The sequence below is a fragment of the Oncorhynchus tshawytscha genome, unplaced genomic scaffold (assembly GCF_018296145.1).
Source record: "Oncorhynchus tshawytscha isolate Ot180627B unplaced genomic scaffold, Otsh_v2.0 Un_scaffold_7589_pilon_pilon, whole genome shotgun sequence".
Taxonomy (NCBI): Eukaryota; Metazoa; Chordata; class Actinopteri; order Salmoniformes; family Salmonidae; genus Oncorhynchus; species Oncorhynchus tshawytscha.
This window is the reverse complement of record NW_024609826.1, coordinates 977,723-1,001,218: the sequence shown is the minus strand read 5'-3', so window position 1 is coordinate 1,001,218 and position 23,496 is coordinate 977,723. Positions and strand designations below refer to the sequence as shown.

Sequence of the window (23,496 nt, the reverse complement as noted above, 5' to 3'; positions counted from 1 at the left end):
CCATTATATATCACACATCCATTATATACCACACATCCATTATATACCACGCATATACCACACATCCATTATATATCACACATCCATTATATACCACGCATATACCACACATCCATTATATACCACACATATACCACACATCCATTATATACCACGCATATAACACACATCCATTATATACCACACATCCATTACATACCACACATCCATTATATACCACACATCCATTATATACCACACATCCATTATATACAACACATCCATTATATACCACACATCCATTATATACCACGCTTATACCACACATCCATTATATACCACACATCCATTATATACCACACATCCATTATATACAACTCATCCATTATATACCACAGATCCATTATATAACACACATCTATTATATACCACAGATCTATTATATACCACAGATCCATTATATAACACACATCCATTATATACCACAGATCTATTATATACCACACATCCATTATATACCACAGATCCATTGTATACCACAGATCCATTATATAACACACATCCATTATATACCACACATCCATTACATACCACACATCCATTATATACCACACATCCATTATATACCACACATCCATTATATACCACACCTCCATTATATATCACGCATATACCACACATCCATTATATACCACACATATACCACACATCCATTATATACCACACATCCATTATATATCACACATCCATTATATACCACGCATATACCACACATCCATTATATACCACACATATACCACACATCCATTATATACCACACATCCATTATATACCACACATCCATTATATACCACACATCCATTATATACCACAAATATACCACACATCCATTATATACCACACATATACCACACATCCATTATATACCACACATCCATTATATACCACACATATACCACACATCCATTATATACCACACATCCATTATATATCACACATCCATTATATACCACGCATATACCACACATCCATTATATACCACGCATATACCACACATCCATTATATACCACACATCCATTATATATCACACATCCATTATATACCACGCATATACCACACATCCATTATATACCACACATATACCACACATCCATTATATACCACGCATATACCACACATCCATTATATACCACACATCCATTATATACAACACATCCATTATATACCACAGATCCATTATATAACACACATCCATTATATACCACAGATCTATTATATACCACAGATCCATTATATACCACAGATCTATTATATACCACACATCCATTATATACCACAGATCCATTGTATACCACAGATCCATTATATAACACACATCCATTATATACCACACATCCATTACATACCACACATCCATTATATACCACACATCCATTATATACCACACATCCATTATATACCACACATCCATTATATACAACACATCCATTATATACCACACATCCATTATATACCACGCATATACCACACATCCATTATATACCACACATCCATTATATACAACACATCCATTATATACCACAGATCCATTATATACCACAGATCCATTATATACCACAGATCCATTGTATACCACAGATCCATTATATAACACACATCCATTATATACCACACATCCATTACATACCACACATCCATTATATACCACACATCCATTATATACCACACATCCATTATATACCACACCTCCATTATATACCACAGATCCATTAAGTCACCTTGTTACCCTGGTTCCACTGGGTTACATCATAAGCTTATTACTCCATTAAAACGTGGAAATGAGGATCACTACTAACAACCTAATGAACATAGCGTTCACTAGTTAAAACCAGTATTCTACCACAGTACCTTTCTGAACTACAGTCGTGACCAAAAGTTTTAGATATTAGATATTTTTGTCGGATGTTACTATGGAATTTTGAAGTGTAATTACAAGCTTTTCATAAGTGTCAAAGGCTTTTATTGACAATTACATGAAGTTGATGCAAAGAGTCGATATTTGCAGTGTTGACCCTTCTTTTTCAAGACCTCTGCAATCCGCCCTGGCATGCTGTCAATTAACTTCTGACTAATGGCAGCCCATTGCATAATCAATGCTTTGAGTTTGTCAGAATTTGTGGGTTTTTGTTTGTCCACCCGCCTTTGAGGATTTGACCACAAGTTCTCAATGGGATTAAGGTCTGGGGAGTTTCCTGGCCATGGACCCAAAATATTGATGTTTTGTTCCCCGAGCCACTTAGTTATCACTTTTGCCTTATGGCAAGGTGCTCCATCATGCTGGAAAAGGCATTGTTTGTCACCAAACTGTTCCTGTATGGTTGGGAGAAGTTGCTCTTGGAGGCAAAATGGTGAGTGAGTCCACTCCCTTGGCTGAGAAGCAACCCCACACATGAATGGTCGCAGGATGCTTTACTGTTGGCATGACACAGGACTGATGGTAGCGCTCACCTTGTCTTCTCCGGGCAAGATTTATTTCAGATGCCCCAAACAATAGGATAGGGGATTCATCAGAGAAAATGACTTTACCCCAGTCCTCAGCAGTCCAATCCCTGTACCTTTTGCAGAATATCAGTCTGTCCCTGATGTTTTTCCTGGAGAGAAGTGGCTTCTTTGCTGCCCTTCTTGACACGAGGCCATCCTCCAAAAGTCTTTGCCTCACTGTGCGTGCAGGTGCACTCACACCTGCCTGCTACCATTCCAAGTAAGCTCTGTACTGGTGGTGCCCCGATCCCGCAGCTGAATCAACTTAAGGAGACGGTCCGGGCGCTTGCTGGACTTTCTTGGGCGCCCTGAAGCCTTCTTCACAACAATTGAACCGCTCTCCTTGAAGTTCTTGATGATCCGATAAATGGTTGATTTAGGTGCAATCTTACTGACAGCAATATCTTTGCCTGTGAAGCCCTTTTTGTGCAAAGCAATGATGACGGCACGTGTTTACTTTGCTGGTTACCATGGTTGGCAGTGGAAATGTTTTTGGGGTGAGATTCAGTTAATTTGCATGGCAAAGAGGGAATTCATCAGATCACTCTTCATAACATTCTGGAGTATATGCAAATTGCCATCATACAAAGTGAGGCAGCAGACTATGTGAAAATGTATATTTGTGTCATTCTCAAAACTTTTGGCCACGACTGTACACTACAGCCACACACAGTAACCCACAACAACCACATGACTGGACTGTGTCCAAAACAGCACCCTCCTCCCTACTCGTTTTGTGCAGAGCCCTAGAGGCCTTGGCCAACAGTAGTAGTGCCCTATGAGACCTGGCTCTCAAGACAAGACAGGTTATGTCCACACTGCCCACAAAATGAGGTGGAAACTGAGCTGCACTATCTAACCTCCTGCCCAATGTATGACCATATTAGAGACACATATTTCCCTCAGATTACACAGATCCACAAAGAATTTGAAAACAAATCAAATTTTGATAATACCTTAGTGTGCCATCACAGCAGCAGGATTTGTGACCAGTGAAGAACAAACACCACTGTAAATGCAACCCATATTTATGTTTATTTATTTTCTCTTTTGTAGTTTAACTATTTGCACATCGTGACAACACTATGTATAGATGTAATATGACATTTGAAATGTCTCTATTCCTTTGAAACTTTTGTAAGTGTAGTGTTTACACTTTTGTTTATTATCTATTTCACTTGTTTCCCATGCCAATAAAGCCCTTTGAATTTAATTTAATTGAGAGAGGGACAGCGAGAGAGACAGCGAGAGAGAGAGACAGCAAGAGAGAGAGACAGCGAGAGAGAGAGAGAGAGAGAGAGAGAGAGGGCTCTAGGTTCTGATGTAGTTGAGGTGCTGAGTAGGAGGACACCTGCACTGATTGACAAGCTGCTAGAGGGCGAGTGAGGAGTTAAGGAAGCTGCGTCCCAAATGGCACCCTATTCTGTACATAGTGCACTACTTTTGACCAGAGTCCACGTAGTGCACTATATAGGGAATAGGGTGCCATTTGGAACAGACCCGAAAGAGTGAACATAGTGAGGGGGAACATTCCAGTCAGAAAGGCCTTGTTGTGTCAGTAGAACAAGTCAACCAGAAACAAATACAACTCAAGTCAAGATACTCCACACAGCACAGCAGCCTCAAGGTTTCTCTTCTCTCTCCACACAACAACCATACAAAATCACTGTGAAGAAAAGCTGAGGGCGTTTTTTTAAACACGCCCGTTTGTACAACTAACTATGTTTCATACCGGTGTGGACATACTGTACACAGACTCCCTTTTCACAAAGGTAAGGCACGCTGGAGGCTACTGTGTATAAGGTGTGCTGTAACTCGGAGCATTTTAACCTGATGTTACAAAGGCAACTATACTAGACTAAAACAGCATAAACAAAACACACACAGAGAAAACCTTGGAGTCATGCGATGCGTCACTACTTATTCCAAACTTTCAGAAAGTGAAGTCTGAAAATGGCATTGAAAATCTAATGTTATGAACAGAGGCAGGGAGGGGCATTGAAAATCTAATGTTATGAACAGAGGCAGGGAGGGGCATTGAAAATATAATGTTATGAACAGAGGCAGGGAGGGGCATTGAAAATATATTGTTATGAACAGAGGCAGGGAGGGGCATTGAAAATATATTGTTATGAACAGAGGCAGGGAGGGGCATTGAAAATATATTGTTATGAACAGAGGCAGGGAGGGGCATTGAAAATATATTGTTATGAACAGAGGCAGGGAGGGGCATTGAAAATCTAATGTTATGAACAGAGGCAGGGAGGGGCATTGAAAATATATTGTTATGAACAGAGGCAGGGAGGGGCATTGAAAATCTAATGTTATGAACAGAGGCAGGGAGGGGCATTGAAAATATATTGTTATGAACAGAGGCAGGGAGGGGCATTGAAAATCTAATGTTATGAACAGAGGCAGGGAGGGGCATTGAAAATCTAATGTTATGAACAGAGGCAGGAAGGGGCATTGAAAATCTAATGTTATGAACAGAGGCAGGGAGGGGCATTGAAAATCTAATGTTATGAACAGAGGCAGGGAGGGGCATTGAAAATATAATGTTATGAACAGAGGCAGGGAGGGGCATTGAAAATATATTGTTATGAACAGAGGCAGGGAGGGGCATTGAAAATCTAATGTTATGAACAGAGGCAGGGAGGGGCATTGAAAATATATTGTAAAGAACATCAAATTAGCTAAATAGCTATTGCTATTGGGCCTACCAATATGCTGCTTGTATACGAGTGGCTCAGGATTTCTTTTGAGAGAAAAGGTTGGAGAACCCTGATCTAACTCAATGAACAAAGGGAATTGGTCCCTGGTACAAATGTAGTGCACTAAATAGAAAATAGGGTGCCATTTGGAAAACAGCCATTAAACAGGACATTGGGCACACCTGTGGAGTGGAGTGCGGCTGTTTCTCATTAAAACACTGCTACTGTATTAATACTAGCATCTAACACACTGGGAAAAAATGAACATAGGATGCAACAACAACAAAAAGTACTCATCCAAGAAGTTCTCAAAATGCGTGGGCATGGGGGCTATTTTAAACACCATTTTGTTTCCTTGGTTAACTGTTCTACAAGAAACATTTCAATTACTTACATTTGTTTTGCAGATATACTGTAGATTACCCTGGACTAACTGGAAAATCATTCCAAACAGGAGTCTAATTCAACATGAAAAGGGATGAAAGCCTTTAACTAATGTCTAGACTGTAGGACCTAAAACCATAACCCAGGGCTAATACTGTAGGCCTAAAACCATAACCTAGGGCTAATACTGTAGGGCCTAAAACCATAACCTAGGGCTAATACTGTAGGCCTAAAACCATAACCTAGGGCTAATACTGTAGGGCCTAAAACCATAACCCAGGGCTAATACTGTAGGGCCTAAAACCATAACCTAGGGCTAATACTGTAGGGCCTAAAACCATAACCTAGGGCTAATACTGTAGGGCCTAAAACCATAACCTAGGGCTAATACTGTAGGCCTAAAACCATAACCTAGGGCTAATACTGTAGGGCCTAAAACCATAACCTAGGGCTAATACTGTAGGGCCTAAAACCATAACCTAGGGCTAATACTGTAGGCCTAAAACCATAACCTAGGGCTAATACTGTAGGCCTAAAACCATAACCTAGGGCTAATACTGTAGGCCTAAAACCATAACCTAGGGCTAATACTGTAGGGCCTAAAACCATAACCTAGGGCTAATACTGTAGGGCCTAAAACCATAACCTAGGGCTAATACTGTAGGGCCTAAAACCATAACCTAGGGCTAATACTGTAGGCCTAAAACCATAACCTAGGGCTAATACTGTAGGGCCTAAAACCATAACCTAGGGCTAATACTGTAGGCCTAAAACCATAACCTAGGGCTAATACTGTAGGGCCTAAAACCATAACCTAGGGCTAATACTGTAGGCCTAAAACCATAACCTAGGGCTAATACTGTAGGGCCTAAAACCATAACCTAGGGCTAATACTGTAGGGCCTAAAACCATAACCTAGGGCTAATACTGTAGGGCCTAAAACCATAACCTAGGGCTAATACTGTAGGCCTAAAACCATAACCTAGGGCTAATACTGTAGGGCTAAAACCATACTGTAAAACCATAACCTAGGGCCTAAAACCAAAACCATAACCTAGGGCTAATACTGTAGGGCCTAAAACCATAACCTAGGGCTAAAACCACTGTAGGGCCTAAAACCATAACCTAGGGCTAATACTGTAGGGCCTAAAACCATAACCTAGGGCTAATACTGTAGGCCTAAAACCATAACCTAGGGCTAATACTGTAGGGCCTAAAACCATAACCTAGGGCTAATACTGTAGGGCCTAAAACCATAACCTAGGGCTAATACTGTAGGGCCTAAAACCATAACCTAGGGCTAATACTGTAGGCCTAAAACCATAACCTAGGGCTAATACTGTAGGCCTAAAACCATAACCTAAATACCTAACCTAGGGCTAATACTGTAGGCCTAAAACCATAACCTAGGGCTAATACTGTAGGGCCTAAAACCATAACCTAGGGCTAATACTGTAGGGCCTAAAACCATAACCTAGGGCTAATACTGTAGGGCCTAAAACCATAACCTAGGGCTAATACTGTAGGGCCTAAAACCATAACCTAGGGCTAATACTGTAGGGCCTAAAACCATAACCTAGGGCTAATACTGTAGGGCCTAAAACCATAACCTAGGGCTAATACTGTAGGCCTAAAACCATAACCTAGGGCTAATACTGGGCCTAAAACCATAACCTAGGGCTAATACTAAAAACCATAACCTAGGGTAGGGCCTAAAACCATAACCTGGCTAATACTGGGGCCTAAAACCATAACCTAGGGCTAATACTGTAGGCCTAAAACCATAACCTAGGGCTAATACTGTAGGCCTAAAACCATAACCTAGGGCTAATACTGTAGGCCTAAAACCATAACCTAGGGCTAATACTGTAGGCCTAAAACCAAATCTAGGGCTAATTCTGTAGGCCTAAAACCATAACCTAGGGCTAATACTGTAGGGCCTAAAACCATAACCTAGGGCTAACCTAGGGCTACTAGGGCCTAAAACCATAACCTAGGGCTAGTACTGTAGGGCCTAAAACCATAACCTAGGGCTAATACTGTAGGCCTAAAACCATAACCTAGGGTGTATACTGTAGGGCCTAAAACCATAACCTAGGGTGTATACTGTAGGGCCTAAAACCATAACCTAGGGCTAATACTGTAGGCCTAAAACCATAACCTTAAGAACCATAAACCATAATACTGTAGGGCCGACATGGGGATTGAACACAAAACTATGAGGACAAAACAGAGTTCATGCAGCTCTTTACTAAGCTTAGTATCTCCACTACACGAGGATCGAAAAAGCCCCAGTAAACAATTCTATATGAGAAGAAGACTCTTATCATAGTGGTAGCTATAAGTCTTTACTAAGCTTAGCCTTTGTGTCTCCTCTAGTTTGAGCCTGTGCTGTATGTTTTCCCAGAGTGTTAGCCGTGTCAGACTGAGAGGAGCCCTGCAGTCTCTCTTGTGGTTTCCCCAGCCTGCAACAAGTGCCTGTGTGTAATTATGTCCCTTTTGAAGCAGCAGCGCAGCACCTGGACCAGAAGAACGCTCTATGTAAATTCAGGACCGCCAGCTAAGCCTTTCATTATCCGGCTTGTTTTCATCTCTCTGCTTAGAACTCTATCCTCTCTGTTTAAATGGCATGTTTAATGAATAAGAGTGATATTAAAACCAAAAAATATCAAAACGGGTTTTAACTTTGTGAAATGTGTATTTAGAAGATTACAGAAGAATGCAAAGATGGAGCTGGAATGAAGTAATAAGTCAGACAGCAAAACACCTACAAGACAGTGTGGAAAGGATCTCTGAAATTATTACCATTGAGTACTACAATACTTTAAGATACAATCTCCCTTGAAGAATGTCTACGTTCTTTTAAAAGAGACACTTCCCACTCGGCACACATGTATTCATTTGTTTTTGTTAAGCAGCATTAAATGTCCTTCCACACAAACAGAGAGTATCTGTCATGATTATTGCAGGACATTGAATTGCATGTCAGAAATCCATATGTAGAAATGTAGAAGTGTGTGATGTAGCTGGTTATTATTACGAGTCATCCAGAGGTTACTCGTCCCAAATGGCATCCTACTCCCTATATAGTGCACTACTTTTAACCGGAGCCAAAAGTAGTACACTATATAGGGAATTGGGCTATGCTTCAGAGAGAGATTAGGCTGCAGCTGATTAGGAGCAGAGCATTACAGTAGCTCCTGTGTTGGACTGATACATGTTTAATGTGAGTGGAGAGCTGTGTGGAGTGGAGCAGTGCGGTGGCCAGGACTAGGAGATAGAGGAGGAGGGTTGAAGCCCCTGGCTCCCTCTCCCTGGTACAGATACACCACCGCCACAGCCTCTGTTCCCAAACACACCTTTCATCATTGGCACTGGGAACATCTTCTTCACGCTCATAAATATTTCCTGCAGGCAGCTCAAGTCTGGCCCGTCTCTCTCTCTCAGTCGCTTCTCCTGCCCGCCTCTCTCTCTCTCAGTCGCTTCTCCTGCCCGCCTCTCTCTCTCTCTGTCCTCTCTCAGTCGCTTCTCCTGCCCGTCTCGCTCTCTCTCAGTCGCTTCTCCTGCCCGCCTCTCTCTCTCTCTGTCCTCTCTCAGTCGCTTCTCCTGCCCGCCTCTCTCTCTGTCCTCTGTCAGTCGCTTCTCCTGCCTGTCTCGCTCTCTCTGTCCTCTCTCAGTCGCTTCTCCTGCCCGTCTCTCTCTCTCTCTCAGTCGCTTCTCCTGCCCGTCTCTCTCTCTCTCTGTCCTCTCTCAGTCGCTTCTCCTGCCCGTCTCTCTCTCTCTCTCTGTCCTCTCTCAGTCTCCTGCCCGCCTTCTCCTGCCCGTCTCTCTCTCTCTCTGTCCTCTCTCAGTCGCTTCTCCTGCCCGTCTCTCTCTCTCTGTCCTCTCTGTCGCTTCTCCTGCCCGCCTCTCTCTCTCTCTGTCGTCTTCTCCTGCCCGTCTCTCTCTGTCCTCTCTCAGTCGCTTCTCCTGCCCGCCTCTCTCTCTCTCTGTCCTCTCTCAGTCGCTTCTCCTGCCCGTCTCTCTCTCTCTCTGTCCTCTCTCAGTCGCTTCTCCTGCCTCTCTCTCTCTTCTCAGTCGTTTCTCCTGCCCGCCTCTCTCTCTCTCTCTGTCCTCTCTCACTTGATTCACCTGCCCCGTCTCTTTCTCTCTCGCCTTCTCCTCCCAGTCTCCCTATCTCTTGCTGCCTTGCCTTCTCTTACCAGTCTCCTTTTCCCTTTCCATCTCTGGCATTCAGGCTCCCCTCTCTCTCACGCCCAGACTTTCCCTCCATCTTCCTCTCCCTCCTGAAACATTTGCTGATGCTGCTACACTCGCTGCAATGTTACGGTATGTGGGTTGCTGCCCTTAACAAGAGAACAAGCAACTCTCTTCTTGACATCTTATTCTCACAGTTTGTTTGGGCTTTCAGAATCAGCTGTGGTCATGAAAATCTGACATGCAAACACAGCTAGAATTGCAGTTAAGTGCATTTAAAGTGGTGTAAGCATTTCACATATCAATTCAATTTTAAATGTTTTAACCATGTTTTAACCATGCAGGGAAATGCTGCATAAATAACATATGAAAACATACAATTGCCGGCCAGTTTATTAGGTACACCCATCTAGTACTGGGTCGGACCCCCTTTGCCTCCTGAATTCTTTGGGGCATGAATTCTACAAGTTGGAAACATTCCACAGGGATGTTGGCCCATGCTGACGTGATGTCATCACGCAGTTGCAGCAGATTGGACAGCGGTTCTCCACCGCCACCAGCCTGTACTGTTGACACCAGGCAGGATGGGTCCATGGACTCATGCTGCTTACGATAAACCCTGAATCTTCCATCAGCATGACGCAACAGGAATCAGGATTTGTCAGCCAAGGCATTGTTTTTCCACTCCACAATTGTCTAGTGCTGGTGATCGCGTGCCCACTGGAGACAGTTTCTTGTTGTTTTTAGCTGATAGGAGGGGAACTGGTGTGGTCGTAGTAGCCCATCCGGGACAAGAATCGACGAGTTGCGTGTTCCGAGATGCCGTTCTGCACTCCACTGTTGTACCGAGCCATTATTTGTCTGTTTGCAGCCTGCCTGTTACTGTAGCTTGTATGATTCTTGCCATTCTCATTCGACCTCTCTCATCAACAAACTGTTGTCGCCCACAGGACAGCCGCTGACTGGATGTTTTTTGTTTGTCGCACCATTCTGGGGAAACCCTAGACACTGTCATGTGTGAAAAGCCCAGGAGTCCGTTTCTGAGATACTAGACCTGGCGTGCCTGGCACCGACCATTATACCACACTCAGTCGCTTAGGTCACTCGTTTTGCCCATTCTAATGTTCAATCAAACAGTAACTGAATGCCTTGATGCCTGTCCGCCTGCTTTATACAGCAAGCCACGGCCACACTGTAGGAGCGATCCATTTTGGTGAATGGGGTGGTGTGTCTAATAGACTGTATATAGGCTATGCTATCTAGTCTAATTGCCATATGTTCTTGTTTACAAAGACATGAAGCCGCTGAATCATGCATGCTTGCCACAGCCAGGATCCATCCAATCAAAACTTAGCTAGAATTCCCATCCTACTCGGAAAGTTTGACTTCAATCTGTGTTTAGCTGGGGAGGTTCTCCCTAGAGAAGTAGGCAAGTGTCAGTCAGCACTCATCATCGCTCAATAGAAATAAATAAGAAAAGCACCCGGTTGGCAGCGTCTTAATGACCGACGTGGTGTGAGTGTGTGTGTTGTGCTTCCCTTCCTCAGTCATATCCCCCTCCCGGCCCTCAGAGAGGAGCACCCACAGAGTTATTATTAGTCAAGGTGGCTGGTGAAGAGAGACAGACTGACTGACTGACTCTCAACACCACTTAACCTTCCTGATAGTATTATTCTCATTACAGCTCAGAGTCTGTATTGAACAAATCCTTTAATTAATCAACAAAAGTCCCCTGTGCCTGCAGTTCCTACAGGACTCATACAGACCTCTCTCTAGAACTATCCAATACAGACACTCATACAGACCTCTCTACAGAACTATCCCATACAGACACTCATACAGAACTCTCTCCAGAACAATCCCATACAGACACTCATACAGACCTCTTTCTAGAACTATCCCATACAGACACTCATACAGAACTCTCTCTAGAACTATCCCATACAGACCTCTCTCTAGAACTATCCAATACAGACCTCTCTCTAGAACTATCCCATACAGACACTCATACAGACTTCTCTCTAGAACTATCCCATACAGACCTCTCTCTAGAACTATCCCATACAGAACTCTCTCCAGAACTCCCTCCAGAACAATCCCATACAGACACTCATACAGACCTCTCTCTAGAACTATCCCATACAGACCTCTCTCTAGAACTATCCCATACAGACCTCTTTCTAGAACTATCCCATACAGAACTCTCTCCAGAACTATCCCATACAGACCTCTCTCTAGAACTATCCCATACAGACACTCATACAGAACTCTCTCCAGAACAATCCCATACAGACACTCATACAGAACTCTCTAGAACTATCCCACACAGTCACTCAGACAGAACTCTCTCTAGAACTATCCCATACAGAACTCTCTCTAGAACTATCCCATACAGAACTCTCTCCAGAACTATCCCATAAAGACCTCTCTCTAGAACTATCCCATACAGACACTCATACAGAACTCTCTCCAGAACAATCCCATACAGACACTCATACAGACCTCTCTCTAGAACTATCCCATACAGACCTCTCTCTAGAACTATCCCATACAGACACTCATACAGACCTCTCTCTAGAACTATCCCATACAGACCTCTCTCTAGAACTATCCCATACAGACCTCTCTCTAGAACTATCCCATACAGACCAGACCTCTCTCTAGAACTATCCCATACAGACCTCTCTCTAGAACTATCCCATACAGAACTCTCTCCAGAACTATCCCAGACAGTCACTCAGACAGAACTTTCTCGAGAACTATCCCATACAGACACTCATACAGAAATCTCTCCAGAACAATCCCATACAGACCTCTCTCCAAAACTATCCCACACAGTCACTCAGACAGAACTCTCTCGTACAGACACTCATACAGAACTCTCTCCAGAACAATCCCATACAGACCTCTCTCCAAAACTATCCCAGACAGTCACTCAGACAGAACTTTCTCTAGAACTATCCCATACAGACAGAACTCTCTCCAAAACTATCCCAGACAGAACTCTCTCTAGAACTATCCCATACAGAACTATCTCCAGAACAATCCCATACAGACCTCTCCAAAACTATCCCACACAGTCACTCAGACAGAACTCTCTCCAGAACTATCCCAGACAGTCACTCAGACAGAACTCTCTCCAGAACTATCCCACACAGTCACTCAGACAGAACTCTCTCTAGAACTATCCCACACAGTCACTCAGACAGAACTCTCTCTAGAACTATCCCACACAGTCACTCAGACAGAACTCTCCAGAACTATCCCACACAGTCACTCAGACAGAACTCTCTCTAGAACTATCCCACACAGTCACTCAGACAGAACTCTCTCTAGAACTATCCCACACAGTCACTCAGACAGAACTCTCCAGAACTATCCCACACAGTCACTCAGACAGAACTCTCCAGAACTATCCCACACAGTCACTCAGACAGAACTCTCTATCCCACACAGTCAGAACTATCCCAGACAGTCACTCAGACAGAACTCTCCAGAACTATCCCACACAGTCACTCAGACAGAACTCTCCAGAACTATCCCACACAGTCACTCAGACAGAACTCTCCAGAACTATCCCACACAGTCACTCAGACAGAACTCTCCAGAACTATCCCACACAGTCACTCAGACAGAACTCTCCAGAACTATCCCACACAGTCACTCAGACAGAACTCTCCAGAACTATCCCAGACAGTCAACGTTGTCAACATTGTAAGAAGCATGTACATTAACTTTCCCTCTGATGCTGTGAGGTCCCTTGATGTGAAACAGTCCTCAAAACTACTGACCAACAATTCAACAGATATAACATTCTAGAGGTATATAAAAACATCTGACATCATTTCTAGGAAATATGCTAACAACAGAAAAGATGGACAGGATCCATTACACCATTATTATTAATATGTTTTAAATAGAAGACTGGAGATTATGGATCAGAATTCACAAATTTGGTGTAAACTGTCTGGACAAAACCTCTTTTTAGGCAAATCCTTTCAATGAAATTGCAGTAGATGGCATCAGACTTAAATTGACCTACGTACAAATAAAGTTTCTTAAGTACATAGGTACAACTAAATTATATTCTCCCCCCCCACCCAACTCACAAATCTTTGGAATAATCTTGCTCCATATTGGTATATACGCTGGCCAGCCTAAAACTTTTGCTAATTAGTTTATAATGAACACGTAATATCAACTCTCCCTTCTGGGAGAAGAGACATCGTCTTTTGAAACAAACTCAGTTTTGTAATTAAGAAGAACAGATGCACCAGCTGAGGAACAACGGTCCTCTGGCCAGACTGACTATCTGGCTGACTGACACACTACTACACTACACACAGCCTACATACAGAGTGTGTATGTGTGTGTACGTGTGTGTATCCACCGGTCGTTAATTGCCGGCGAGGTCATGACAAGGACCCATCCATCCGGGGGTTGTTTTGATGCAGGTACATGACAGGGGCTGACGACTGGGTCTGCTGCATGCCCTTGACTTGCAGTTGGCAAACAATGCCTGTAGGGCCTTGCAGGAGGATCATTACCACGGAACTCCCCCACCCCCCTCCCTCCCTCCCTCCTGCTGAGGCAGGTGCAGCAGTCTTACCCCTTCCCGAAGGCACCTCATTAACACCGTGTAGGCGGCAGCAGGAACAACCCACAGCTCTCCTGGGTTCTCTTTCTTCTCCTCCTGCGGGGAGAGAGGGGAGAGAAGGTAAGAAAAGGGGAGGGGCTGTGAGTGGAGACAGAGAGGACCTCTGTAGCGGCTCGTTGGGGGAATAATTAGGGCAAAACAAAGCAGCAGCAGCTAGCGTAATTAGGATAAATAAATAAGCCCCAGCAAATGATCTAGCTAGCTACCAAATTTGGAACTTGAAAATGCCTTTGGTAACGGTGAGGGAATGTGTGTTATTATGTAGTAAACTGGGGATATGTGAATTAATTGGCTCCAAAACATATTGACAGTAAATAATGAGGAGTGATGTAGTGAACCAAAAGCATATGGAAACACTGTTTACACACAGAATAATCTTTATGCACCTATTACACTACATGTGAAGTTGTTAGGAGTTAGCTTGCATTTACACTATTCTCCTCCTGTCATCTCCACTGCTGCTCACATTTTCCCACCTTTTCATCACTACATCCGTGTTAATGAGGCCTTTGATCATACACTGTGCTGCATGCAGATGTAGGATCTTCATTTGATCCCTTCCTGCACGGCAGGAAATGCAGACTTGTAGTATATTTGAGTTTTAAAAAAAGTTTCAAAAGTTTGTCATTTCCACTTTGAAATTTCAGACTTGATTTGCCCTAAGAAAAATGCATCAACCCCTACAAAAATGTTGCTGCTGCAGGATCATTTTCCTGCTGTAGGTAACTGTCTCAAATGAAGATCCTACACCTGCAGTGTTCAGAGAGCCCATTAACCACATGGCTTGCTTTTACCTAAGCTCTGCTTTTATGCCGTCTGTTCATCTTTATGTGGTTAAAAAATATATTTTGTTATGTAATACAGCATACCTACAGTACATCAATCCTCATACATATTGTTTCCCCATGTTGTCCATGTAGTATTAATAATAGGAAAGGGCCTATAAATGTTGCTCGAATCTCAGAACACCCCAAATTATTTAGAGGCTTCTCCATTATTCTGTGGAGACGGTGTACAGAGAGTGAGAGTGCTTAAATACAGTAGTTATTTAAGCAGGTATCTTTGTGGTAGATTATCAACAGTATCAGAATATCATCATAAAGGCCTAAGCCAACAGACATATAAGTCATTAGCTGTAAAGCACTTTGTGACAACTGCTCATTTAAAAAGGGCTTTATAAAATACATTTGATTGATTGATTGAATAGAAGTTAGTAGGTCTAATTCATTGTAATGGCAATTTCATTAAGACAGTAGAAGGCATAGGGTTGAAAGGGCACTGCTTTGGAGTATATCGTCACCTGTGTGGCGATGAGGTAGAGCAGCTCCCCCAGTGGCGGCAGCAGGCACTGCTTCAGTTTGCTGTTCCTGAAGTTCTCCCTGATCAGCTCCGTGAACATGACAACAGCCTGGAGGCGCAGGGAATGCACTAGCATCAGTCACTCACTCACAGTTGTGACAGTACTCCTGCCCTTCACGACACTTTATATTGAATAATGTACCCTACCAACACTGGATACGCAACAATGTCCAGACAGAGTAGAATACTGTGCTATACCAGAAGTTATGTTTTCCCCATTCCATCCTGTTATTCTTATACTTTAGCACTAAGGTCTACATTGTCAAACGGTGTCCATTAATAAACTGAGGTCTTTAGACATGACAGATTTAAAGCTCATTACTCCATGAATGTGGCGGCAGGGTAGCCTAGTGGTTAGAGCGTTGGACTAGGAACCGGAAGGTTGCAAGTTCAAACCCCCGAGCTGACAAGGTACAAACCTGTCATTCTGCCCCTGAACAGGCAGTTAACCCAATGTTCCTAGGCCGTCATTGAACATAAGAATTTGTTCTTAACTGACTTGCCTAGTTACATAAACGTAAATAAAATGAAGCCAACACTATAAAGAGTACAGAGCTACATTATAACACTATAAAGGGTACAGAGCTACATTATAACACTATAAAGGGTACAGAGCTACATTATAACACTATAAAGGGTACAGAGATACATTATAACACTATAAAGGGTATATAGCTACATTATAACACTATAAAGGGTACAGAGCTACATTATAACACTATAAAGGGTACAGAGCTACATTATAACACTATAAAGGGTACAGAGCTACATTATAACACTATAAAGGGTACAGAGCTACATTATAACACTATAAAGGGTATAGAGCTACATTATAACACTATAAAGGGTATAGAGCTACATTATAACACTATAAAGGGTACAGAGCTACATTATAACACTATAAAGGGTATAGAGCTACATTATAACACTATAAAGAGTACAGAGCTACATTATAACACTATAAAGGGTACAGAGCTACATTATAACACTATAAAGGGTACAGAGCTACATTATAACACTATAAAGGGTACAGAGCTACATTATAACACTATAAAGAGTACAGAGCTACATTATAACACTATAAAGGGTACAGAGCTACATTATAACACTATAAAGGGTACAGAGCTACATTATAACACTATAAAGGGTATAGAGCTACATTATAACACTATAAAGGGTACAGAGCTACATTATAACACTATAAAGGGTACAGAGCTACATTATAACACTATAAAGGGTACTAGGGTAGCTACATTATAACACTATAAAGGGTACAGAGCTACATTATAACACTATAAAGGGTACAGAGCTACATTATAACACTATAAAGGGTACAGAGCTACATTATAACACTATAAAGGGTACAGAGCTACATTATAACACTATAAAGGGTACAGAGCTACATTATAACACTATAAAGGGTACAGAGCTACATTATAACACTATAAAGGGTATAGAGCTACATTATAACACTATAAAGGGTATAGAGCTACATTATAACACTATAAAGGGTATAGAGCTACATTATAACACTATAAAGGGTACAGAGCTACATTATAACACTATAAAGGGTATAGAGCTACATTATAACACTATAAAGGGTACAGAGCTACATTATAACACTATAAATGGTATAGAGCTACATTATAACACTATAAAGGGTACAGAGCTACATTATAACACTATAAAGGGTACAGAGCTACATTATAACACTATAAAGGGTACAGAGCTACATTATAACACTATAAAGGGTATAGAGCTACATTATAACACTATAAAGGGTACAGAGCTACATTATAACACTATAAAGAGTACAGAGCTACATTATAACACTATAAAGGGTATATAGCTACATTATAACACTATAAAGAGTACAGAGCTACATTATAACACTATAAAGGGTACAGAGCTACATTATAACACTAAAAGGGTACAGAGCTACATTATAACACTATAAAGGGTATAGAGCTACATTATAACACTATAAAGGGTACAGAGATACATTATAACACTATAAAGGGTATAGAGCTACATTATAACACTATAAAGGGTACAGAGCTACATTATAACACTATAAAGGGTATAGAGCTACATTATAACACTATAAAGGGTACAGAGCTACATTATAACACTATAAAGGGTATAGAGCTACATTATAACACTATAAAGGGTATAGAGCTACATTATAACACTATAAAGGTATAGAGCTACATTATAACACTATAAAGGGTACAGAGCTACATTATAACACTATAAAGGGTATAGAGCTACATTATAACACTATAAAGGGTATAGAGCTACATTATAACACTATAAAGGGTACAGAGATACATTATAACACTATAAAGAGTACAGAGCTACATTATAACACTATAAAGGGTATATAGCTACATTATAACACTATAAAGGGTACAGAGATACATTATAACACTATAAAGGGTACAGAGCTACATTATAACACTATAAAGGATACAGAGCTACATTATAACACTATAAAGGGTACAGAGCTACATTATAACACTATAAAGGGTACAGAGATACATTATAACACTATAAAGGGTACAGAGCTACATTAGAACACTATAAAGGATACAGAGCTACATTATAACACTATAAAGGGTACAGAGCTACATTATAACACTATAAAGGGTACAGAGCTACATTATAACACTATAAAGGGTACGGAGCTACATTATAACACTATAAAGGGTATAGAGCTACATTATAACACTATAAAGGGTATAGAGCTACATTATAACACTATAAAGGTACAGAGCTACATTATAACACTATAAAGGGTATATAGCTACATTATAACACTATAAAGGGTATAGAGCTACATTATAACACTATAAAGGGTATAGAGCTACATTATAACACTATAAAGGGTACAGAGCTACATTATAACACTATAAAGGGTACAGAGCTACATTATAACACTATAAAGGGTACAGAGCTACATTATAACACTATAAAGGGTACAGAGCTACATTATAACACTATAAAGGGTATAGAGCTACATTATAACACTATAAAGGGTATAGAGCTACATTATAACACTATAAAGGGTATAGAGCTACATTATAACACTATAAAGGTACAGAGCTACATTATAACACTATAAAGGGTATATAGCTACATTATAACACTATAAAGAGTACAGAGCTACATTATAACACTATAAAGGGTACAGAGCTACATTATAACACTATAAAGGGTACAGAGCTACATTATAACACTATAAAGGGTATAGAGCTACATTATAACACTATAAAGGGTATAGAGCTACATTATAACACTATAAAGGGTATAGAGCTACATTATAACACTATAAAGGGTACAGAGCTACATTATAACACTATAAAGGGTATAGAGCTACATTATAACACTATAAAGGGTATAGAGCTACATTATAACACTATAAAGGTATAGAGCTACATTATAACACTATAAAGGGTATAGAGCTACATTATAACACTATAAAGGGTATAGAGCTACATTATAACACTATAAAGGGTACAGAGCTACATTATAACACTATAAAGGGTATAGAGCTACATTATAACACTATAAAGGGTATAGAGCTACATTATAACACTATAAAGGGTACAGAGATACATTATAACACTATAAAGAGTACAGAGCTACATTATAACACTATAAAGGGTATATAGCTACATTATAAACTATAAAGGGTACAGAGATACATTATAACACTATAAAGGGTACAGAGCTACATTAGAACACTATAAAGAGTACAGAGCTACATTATAACACTATAAAGGGTATATAGCTACATTATAACACTATAACGGGTACAGAGATACATTATAACACTATAAAGGGTACAGAGCTACATTAGAACACTATAAAGGATACAGAGCTACATTATAACACTATAAAGGGTACAGAGATACATTATAACACTATAAAGGGTACAGAGCTACATTATAACACTATAAAGGGTATGGAGCTACATTATAACACTATAAAGGGTATAGAGCTACATTATAACACTATAAAGGGTATAGAGCTACATTATAACACTATAAAGGGTATAGAGCTACATTATAACACTATAAAGAGTACAGAGCTACATTATAACACTATAAAGGGTATATAGCTACATTATAACACTATAAAGGGTATAGAGCTACATTATAACACTATAAAGGGTATAGAGCTACATTATAACACTATAAAGAGTACAGAGCTACATTATAACACTATAAAGGGTGTAGAGCTACATTATAACACTATAAAGGGTACGGAGCTACATTATAACACTATAAAGGGTACAGAGATACATTATAACACTATAAAGGGTATAGAGCTACATTATAACACTATAAAGGGTATAGAGCTACATTATAACACTATAAAGGGTATAGAGCTACATTATAACACTATAAAGGGTATATAGCTACATTATAACACTATAAAGGGTACAGAGATACATTATAACACTATAAAGGGTATAGAGCTACATTATAACACTATAAAGGCTATAGAGCTACATTATAACACTATAAAGGGTATAGAGCTACATTATAACACTATAAAGGGTACAGAGCTACATTATAACACTATAAAGGGTATAGAGCTACATTATAACACTATAAAGGGTATAGAGCTACATTATAACACTATAAAGGGTATAGAGCTACATTATAACACTATAAAGGGTATAGAGCTTCACCTTTATTTAACCAGGCAAGTCAGTAAAGAACAAATTCTTATTTTCAATGACAGCCTAGGAACAGTGGGTTAACTGCCTCGTTCAGGGGCAGAATGACAGATTTTTACCTTGTCAGCTCGGGGATTCGATCTTGCAACCTTCCGATTACTAGTCCAACACTAGGCTACCTGCCGCCCCAAATTATTGGAAGGATCCACATAATAGCCACCTCCCTAAAACATACACCCCCCCCACACACACACAAATTCACATATAAGCAAACACACACCCTAACTGGCTAATTCGTGGAATTAGCATTTTCCTAGTCTCGTCCTCTTTAGAAGTGGGGAGGATGTGACGGACTTACTGCGGCAGCGCTCTCAGCAGGGTGCTATGCAAATAGGCAGCACACTCAGTGCGAGGCGGCCTGGCGCTGGCCGGTAAAGAACATAAATGGTGACTTTGCAGGAAACAGATGTTTGGCTCACGTTTGATGCCAGAGAGAAACAAAGCTTTGGCAGGAGAGATGTCCTGCAACTGACTGACGATTCACTGTTCAAGAAAACAAACAGGCTAAGTTGGAGCCGCAACACACGGCTACTTCCTCCAAACGCATCATTATCGCTCCTGTACAATCCGCTACTACCCCCCTCCACCCCTCCTCCATCCCCCCAACCCATAAGGCAGAGCTTTAGACTACTGAGGCTACAGACAGTTTAAGGCCATGCAACATTAAGCATCCCTGCGAGGCTTAGGGAGGGAGAGACAGAGACACCAGTTTCTCAAGGCAACCGAGGTTTTGTTACTCATCATCACTATCATCACGTCTCAGCTGTGGTTCAGAACAACACGAGACTGGAGTCTTCCTGGAGACATCTCAGCAGGCATGAAGACAAATTATCACACCAAGGGCAATGGGCCAAAGTGACATGAAAATACATTTCTCACGATTAAACTAACAAAGCAGTAGCTTTGTGATTTGTCCAATTTTAACATTTGATTTAAACATCACATTAATGCAACTGATCAATTGAATCAATAAAATATCCCTGGTATGTGATTTAGCTGAATGAATGTATTGTGACATTTAGTGGTTTGAGCCTGATCATTCACTCATTACAAACAGGGTGGCAGGATGGCAGACAGGACAGGCAGACAGATATGTCCTGATGTCCTATTGATGGAAGGAGCAAGCTAATAACAAACAAAAGGTGACCTGCTATGCTGTAGTGTGGTCAATCCATATCCCACGGCTGTCCAGAAGAAGACAGGTGTTTGATCTAGGGCTGACGCCTGCGACACACATGACCTCAGGCGTTTCATGAGTCTATGGTCCCATAGATCACCAATGGCCTCTGCCTATAGTTATCAGAAGGACATGAGACATATTGCTTTGGCCAGCGAGCAATAATTGACTCAAGCCATTATGGATGTGTTTTTGATGATGAATACATGGATACCAAATTATTCAAATGTTTTTGGAGTAATGGATAAACAACCTAAATTAAAATTGAACAAACCTAAAATTCCCTAAAATAACAATCTTTACACAATCATAGTTTGGCAAAAGACACAAGAAACCAAACTGAATAGAATCAACAGCAGTGTTCATTTGCCCCAGCACTCTGTTCCCTTTCCAGTAGTGAGGAGTGAGAACGAGCCTCCAAGCCCTGTCTGAGGAAATGGAACAGGCTAATTCTCCCACAATGAGAGGAGGGAGGCAGGAGGCAGTCTGTTCTGCTCATTCTGCAGGGACGGCCGGCACGACACACTAGGCCAGTTTCTAAGGGACACTGGGAGGAAACAGCAGACAGTGTGTGCAGCACTATTGACGCGCTGCCATGAGAGAGAGAAAATGTCTGAATTGGGACTTGGTGGTTTGTGGCACAGAAAAGTACTGCCTCTGCCAGGGAAGATAACACTTAATTAGAATGATGTTGAAGTATCCATAGAGACAGGCAGAGGAAAGAGGGTAATACTGAACTAATTCCTCTCTTCCTGTCCTAACTAAGCCAACAGTATGCCTGAAAAATAGCAGCTGCAGTCATTGCTGCTCACTGTTTTAAAGGACTGTGAGAAATGGAGGTTTGTAATGATAGTGTAGGGCCAACTTGACGTCTGATTCTGTTATGTAGCCTATAGAGCGTGCTGAGGCATCAAATTCAACGCTGACAATAAACATTGAACTTTGCGGCATTGTAACTTGTGAGTCTCCCTGTGAGAACTCCTTTCAAAAAACAATCGGCGCAACACGAGCCCGGACCAAGAGAGAGAGAACTCGTCTCACAGTGGAAACTTTAACTAGGATCACGGACGACCACTGAGCTCCACAGTGTGGCAGACATATGGAGATGGTGGTGACAATAGCCCTGCCCTGAAGCAGAAATGGCCATGACTGCGGCTGACCATCAGACACAGAACCCCTGTGGAGAGCACGATGATAAAAGTCTCTGGGATCTGTCACTCTGGGAATCTGAGCTAGCTGTGCCCAGATGGGTGGTGGGGGGCGGGGCGACAAATCCTCAGCCATCTTTACAAAAGAAGACTGTGGAAAATAAAAGTCACTGCGCCATTCTCTGGTGTGCCGATTAACGACGGCCATTTTGTATATCGCTCGTATACCCCTCCTCTATGAGCTTTAAACCTATAAACCACCACAGGAAATCATGGCAAACCCATGTAAGACGTGGATCAAGGGTGGAGGCGCCAGATTTCACATCAAATAGAATTCTGTTTTTTAAAATGATTAACCGCAATGTCTTTGACAGTTTGTTAACGGCTCCATAAGCATGTTTGGGCAGGTGGATCGGTGGCGCTTGTTTAGAGCTCTACCTACCGCTGGGTTACAGTGGCATCTGGTGATTCACCCCGGTACTTTCTCTCACTACCGCTCCCATCAGATGATCATAATGCTGCATAGAGACTAGACTTCCATGCCTCTGCTGCGATTAGTAACAGATTTAGGGGATTTTAATTCAACAGATTTGAC

At 41.4% G+C, this 23,496-nt stretch overlaps 1 protein-coding gene across 1 annotated transcript in view; it reads right to left on the bottom strand.

Moving 5' to 3' along the window:
• ulk4 (unc-51 like kinase 4) overlaps nt 1–23,496 on the bottom strand; it is a 251,125-nt gene that overhangs the window by 207,302 nt on the left and 20,327 nt on the right. The window contains exons 18-19 of the mRNA XM_042319135.1: nt 15,771–15,878; nt 14,423–14,506 (exon numbers count right to left, since the gene is read on the bottom strand). Coding sequence (XP_042175069.1) covers nt 14,423–14,506; nt 15,771–15,878 — 192 coding nt within the window. The remainder of the gene's footprint in view (nt 1–14,422; nt 14,507–15,770; nt 15,879–23,496) is intronic.